The sequence below is a fragment of the Chaetura pelagica genome, unplaced genomic scaffold (assembly GCF_000747805.2).
Source record: "Chaetura pelagica isolate M959 unplaced genomic scaffold, ChaPel_1.0 scaffold124, whole genome shotgun sequence".
In the NCBI taxonomy this organism is placed as follows: domain Eukaryota; kingdom Metazoa; phylum Chordata; class Aves; order Apodiformes; family Apodidae; genus Chaetura; species Chaetura pelagica.
The window spans coordinates 886906-892832 of NW_009952891.1; the positions used below are offsets into that span (position 1 = coordinate 886906).

General features: G+C 44.4%; 2 protein-coding genes across 2 annotated transcripts in view; one reads left to right on the forward strand and one right to left on the reverse strand.

The window, feature by feature from the left end:
* Positions 1–167, forward strand: part of POLR3K (polymerase (RNA) III (DNA directed) polypeptide K, 12.3 kDa) — a 3550-nt gene extending 3383 nt beyond the window's left edge. The window contains exon 2 of the mRNA XM_009995524.1: positions 8–167. Coding sequence (XP_009993826.1) covers positions 8–167 — 160 coding nt within the window. The remainder of the gene's footprint in view (positions 1–7) is intronic.
* A 711-nt stretch (positions 168–878) lies between these two features.
* Positions 879–5927, reverse strand: part of GTF3C1 (general transcription factor IIIC, polypeptide 1, alpha 220kDa) — a 37855-nt gene continuing 32806 nt past the window's right edge. The window contains exons 35-38 of the mRNA XM_009995525.1: positions 4592–5243; positions 3466–3505; positions 2519–2711; positions 879–1100 (exon numbers count right to left, since the gene is read on the reverse strand). Of these exons, the coding sequence (XP_009993827.1) occupies positions 879–1100; positions 2519–2711; positions 3466–3505; positions 4592–5243 (1107 nt within the window). The remainder of the gene's footprint in view (positions 1101–2518; positions 2712–3465; positions 3506–4591; positions 5244–5927) is intronic.

The following is a 5927-nucleotide window of genomic DNA, read 5'->3' on the forward strand; positions in this document are numbered from 1 at the left end:
GCCTCAGCTGCTCTCAGCTCACGGCGCCTCGCCCCGCAGAGCCGTGTCCCAAGTGCGAACACCCCCGCGCCTACTTCATGCAGATCCAGACGCGTTCGGCCGACGAGCCCATGACCACCTTCTACAAGTGCTGCAACGCGCAGTGCGGGCACCGGTGGCGGGACTGAGGGCCCTGAGCGGCCTGAGGGGCCTGAGGGGCCTGAGGGGCCTGAGGGCCCTGAGCGGCCCGGGCTGCTCTCCCGCGCGAAGCAGAGGAGCTGGGCCTGGGAGCACAAGGCCCGCGGGGAGGGGATGGGGGTGTGTTCTGCAATAAACACCTCGCTGGGTGGATGGAACCGTCTGCTGTGTGGTTGCTTCGAAGCCTGGCCTGGAGAAGAGGCTGCCAAGCGCCCCTGTGGGGGCATCAGGAGACACCGCGGGGCCCTGATTTCACAAAGTGCAGGAGTTCTAAAAGCACACACCATAAATAGTGCCACACACACCAAGCCACCAGTGTTCAAAATAAAGACAGACTTTAAGATAGCTAAGCTAAGGCATAGTTACCAGAGCAGAAGGCAGAGCAAAGGTAAGATGTTACTGCTGTGGCTGTAGGGGGAGGAAAATAACAGGGGGCCTTTGCTGTGCCTTGTGAAAACCATGTAAGATAAAGCAGAAACTGTGAACCATATTGCTCTACTGTGAACTAGATGCTCTACAAGCCATTACAGGTAAAAAGAGAATATACTTCAAGTGGAATTAAATAACTGCTTCTCTCAATATTAAGCTTTATTCTCAGTTTAAATACATTCAGAAGTAAAAAGGATAAATAACTTAATAAAAACTCGATGGAGCAGAAACTGATACTTAAAACAATCCAGTACAACTCAGCTTTACCTCTTTCATACCGGGATAATCTGCACCCATTTGTTCCAGTTCATTTCTGAAGGGAACACTCTTCCCAGCCTGAGAGTACAGTCAATGGTAGGCTCATAGTATATTGTTGGGGTTTCGCTCAGTTTGGGATTGTTGAGTTGTTCTTCCACAACTGGCTCAGAAAACAGTGACACCAGGGATGGCTTTTTCATGTAGAAGCGTTTGATGCAGCCAAGAGTTTCCAGACCCTGCAGAAAAATTTGTGTTTTAGCTTGAGCCGTTGCAGAGGAAAAAAAAATAATGTAGTAACTGCTCTTCTACCTAAAGCATTCTCAGAAATGACAATTTTTACTGAGACTGTGGGGATGGCAAAGATGACAGCACAACTAAGCAAGATATGGATATGGCCTGTGTCCTTTCAGCACAGTGGTTGACATCAGGATACTGAAACATGTTCAGCAACAGATCTCAACGTGAAGGAGCAGTTACTAATCGTTTAAAACTGGTATAGGTGTAAATCCCAGGATTCTGGGTCAGTTGTTGCTAATGGGTTAGCATTCATTGCACGTTGAGTTGTATCTAAATTTACTAATACTTGGTATAGCAGATACAAGCTCTGTCTATCGTTTAAAAAACAGGTCTTATAGAATGTGTTGCTAGATAAGCTCGATTCAAATTCTCCAGTTTGTAAAGTGTACAGGTAATTCCTTGACTTTATGGATTTGAGTAAGAGCTGCCTAGGGGTCTGTATTTGCTCTGCCACATCTGTGCCTCACCACTCTAGGCTGTACTGCTGTCCTAAACCTGCCTGCTGCTGCTCTGCCTGTGCCCTGGTCCCAGCAACCCTCGTCAGGGCACGTGGACAAGCTGTGGTGGAACACCTAGGGCACAGGATGGTTGCTCAGTGTGGGATCAGTAATGTACACAGCTTGCATTGTTACCAAAATGCATAAGCCTTTGGACACAAGTGTGGCACACACACTGCAATAATAATTTCCAGCATTAGCAGGGGAAGTAATGATTACAGGAAGGACTGCAGTGTTACTACAATACTTAAGTCTTTTAATCCTTATAGGAAAAAAAAATAAAAATCATTCAGTGTTTTGTTTGCAAAGCAGTAGTGGTGGTAGTTAACTTAAAGATGAAGGGGAAAAAATAGAGAAATTCTCATTTTCTCACCAGGTACTGTTTTACAGTTAAGGATGTATGTATTCCTTTAGGAGGTCTGTCAGGATAAGTCTTATTTACAGCACTGTCTAGCACAGACACATTTCAGGCTGATTCTTATGTCAAAGACTACCCATCTAAATGGTATATAAGGAAACAATAAGAAATTCTATGGTGATTGACACTGCAGTAAACAGCCCAACTTGGTATTTCTCAATGCCAAGCCACCACTTCAGTAAACAACTAGAATTTCAACTGCACATTGATCCATTTCAGAGGCAATCTCAAATTTTAAAGTGACTAATAAAGTCATTCCAAGGATGGGGAAAGCAGGCTTCCCTCCATCCTCATGTGAACTTTCTCTGGCTCTGCCTAATTTACACCAACGGGAGAAGGTTGTTTTTCATGGTTCATTCACAGTCCCGTTTTCCTGACCCTTCCAGCTCTTAACAGCAGGAGCTGAAGCAGAGGAAGTTCCCTCAGCTGCTGATCCACATACCTGCAGTATCTCCAAGACAGCAACAGGCTGCAGTACCCCCAGGTAGTGCTGCAGCAACATGCCCTCTGTGATGCCTGGCTTTGTCATGATGTGGTAAAGCACAGCTTCCATCATCCCCTTACACACAGGCTTGTTCAGATTCCCATCCACGATCCTCCACGGCCTCCCGATGAAGGAGACATTCTCACAGGCCCTGCAAAAGACAATTTAAGTTCTTAAGCTCTGCTAATAATTATTCTTCTAGCTTGATTTGCCATCATCACTTCTGCATAATGGAGATTCTTTCTGCATCCGTTGCCAGTGTTTGATCACATCTCAAGGAAATTCTGCAGCTGCTCTGAGAATGGGCAGAGACCTGTGCTAATCTACCAGACAGATCCACAGCTCTGAAGTATTACACACTAGGTGTTCACCACTTGAGAAGCACTTTTCCACCACTGTACCACCCAACCATTACCTTGAGTCTTGATGACCAGGAAAGCTTTTTGCTGTTTGTTATTAGCTCTAATAGCCTCCAAAAGTTACCCAAGACCTGCTTCAACATGCAACACTCAACAACGGTGCTCAGATAGGAAACAGAATTCCTAATTTTTTGCTTTTCAGAGTCAAATAACAGACCGTGCATGGAAATCCAGGCCTTTCCTGGGCACATGGAAGCTGTGACTTTCTGACACTGGACTTACTTGAGAAAGAAAATGAGTTTTGTTCCTGTGATATTTGGAGCTAGTGGGTTTTTGGAAAAAAAGTCCCACATACCTGATTTTTTTTCAGCAGGCATATGAGCATGAGTAACATTAACAAGAAGAATAGAGGAAATGTGGTTTCTCCATCATCAATGCTCACTGCCCATCAGAGCATAAAACTAAGGTTTCCAAATCATTTGCTTTCAGGTATTATTTTGGTAGTGCCAAGTGTTTAGTTACTCTGCTGACATCTCCATTACTCACCGGTCCCTGGTTGCCTGGGATACATCTCTCATGGAGCTTCCTGGAAAGAAAAGAACACACAGTTTTTAAGTTAACTAGCCCAAACTCTTTAATGGCAGGAAAGTAAAAGGTGACCAAGCAGTAAACTGCAAATAGAAACAAACACAAGGAAACTACTCTGTGTGGTGGTCTCAGTTGCATGGGGAGCTCTAAGCTTCCACTGGGATGGCCATCACCTGTCTGCAGCATCCTCTGTCCCACACCTCCCAGCCACATCCATCTACTCCAGCCACACTTTCTGTGGTTCCATTCCCAAACCACAGCAAGAAGTGTTATTCCTAGAAGTCTGATGACAGGGCTGCAAACAAGTCACTCTGTGGGCTGAAGGAGCTGAGCTTCAGACAGAGCTGTGCCGGGTCCTAGCCACTCATGTGGGTGCAACTTAATGCTCTTGGTCATCAGGGGGAAGTTGAGCTCAAGCCTTAATAGCTGTAGACTTGAGAATGCTGAGTTTGGCTGCAAAGTGAAGGTTGTCTCTGCAGTTTCCAGTACCCATTATGTCATGGGTTTTAATTACACAGTTAACTATAGAAGGTACTTGTACCTCACCCAGAGGCTAACAGCTTTGGCTTAAACACATGTGAACCATTCAGCTGGCCTTCATGCTGACACCAATAAGAACTCTTAACCTTTGGTAATATTTTTTTCCATTTTTGTGTCACAAACAAGTAGAGGAAGTTAAATCCAAACCAGTACTTTACTAGTGTTATGTTAAGAACTGAAGTCTTTCCTGCTTAGGTGCCCTGAGTCTGTTTCCTGCAGGAAGGCTCCAGTAACACCAGGCTCAAGGATGCCAGGGATCAGTTTGCACTGACCCACACAGCAGGTTGCCTCTTGTAAGCCTGGGTAATGGCAGATCTTGGCAAAGCACCACATGAGCAGTGAGCTTGTGATTCCATCTGAAATCAGAGCCGATAAAAATGGAAAAAAAGCCAAACCACCCCAACAACCTACTTCATGTAAAACTTGGCAAGAACTACTGGCTTCATAAAGAATGTAGTATTTGCTTATAAAATGGAGCTAGGCATTTGGGATCAACTGATGATGAGCTAGTCTCTATTTCCTGATGTCGAGTGCTCCCACATACCTTTAGAGACTCCTGGGTTCTCCTCTGAGTAGGAAAGATCATCATTCTGCTCACTGGCTGATTGTTCAAGGATCTGCTTGCTGTTCTCAGTGCTGAGCTCATCATTCTCTTCAAGCTGTTTGTTCTCAGAACAAGATTTATCTTGTTCCTTTTGAGTGTCCACATTCGCAGTGTTGGGAGCACGTGCTGAGTGTTCATCTGGGTGTTCTGTCTGCCCTCCCAGGGAGCCCATTTCTGCATCATTGATTAAAGCTTCCTTCGTTGTGACAGGATCAGTAGCACCTGCATCAAAGTGATTTTCATCTGCACTTCCCGTTTCACACTGTGAACCCTGGCAGAGCTGATTGCTATCTTGAAGGACATCATTTTGAGTCTTGCATTTCTTCCTTGGGGGTTCTTCATCACTGACAGATGGTGTGTCTTTTCCCAGGTGCTCCTCCTCTCTCAAACATTCCTCTCCCATGTTTGGTTCTGATGGCAGGCACTCCTGTTGCACATCTGGGAGAGTGGTTTCTGCACCTTGCTGATCAGAATCATCTGGTTTATCCTTCAGACATACTGAATGTAATAGCCATGGTTTGGCAAATACTATTGCAACCAGTCTTAATGTATGGCCTCCTACTTCTAAAACCTGCTGCATCTCAACAAGATCCTATAAAAAAAGTACAACACAAAAACTGTCTCAGGAACTTCAGCTGGCAAATGTAAGCTTAACCAAATGTTACATAATTGCCATCTTTAACTGGCAGCAAAGAAAGAGGAAGAGTTCAATTTTCTGTCCTGCTGCACTGAAGTTGAAAAGATGTTTTACTCAAACTTTTCTGACATTATAGCACAAGACATTTTTGTTCAGCTTAAGTTAATTAACATGTAACTGGGAAATGGTGTGTCTTTTCCCAGGTGCTCCTCCTCTCTCAAACATTCCTCTCCCATGTTTGGTTCTGATGGCAGGCACTCCTGTTGCACATCTGGGAGAGTGGTTTCTGCACCTTGCTGATCAGAATCATCTGGTTTATCCTTCAGACATACTGAATGTAATAGCCATGGTTTGGCAAATACTATTGCAACCAGTCTTAATGTATGGCCTCCTACTTCTAAAACCTGCTGCATCTCAACAAGATCCTATAAAAAAAGTACAACACAAAAACTGTCTCAGTCAGGAACTTTGGCAAATGTAAGCTTAACCAAATGTTACATAATTGCCATCTTTAACTGGCAGCAAAGAAAGAGGAAGAGTTCAATTTTCTGTCCTGCTGCACTGAAGTTGAAAAGATGTTTTACTCAAACTTTTCTGACATTATAGCACAAGACATTTTTGTTCAGCTTAAGTTAATTA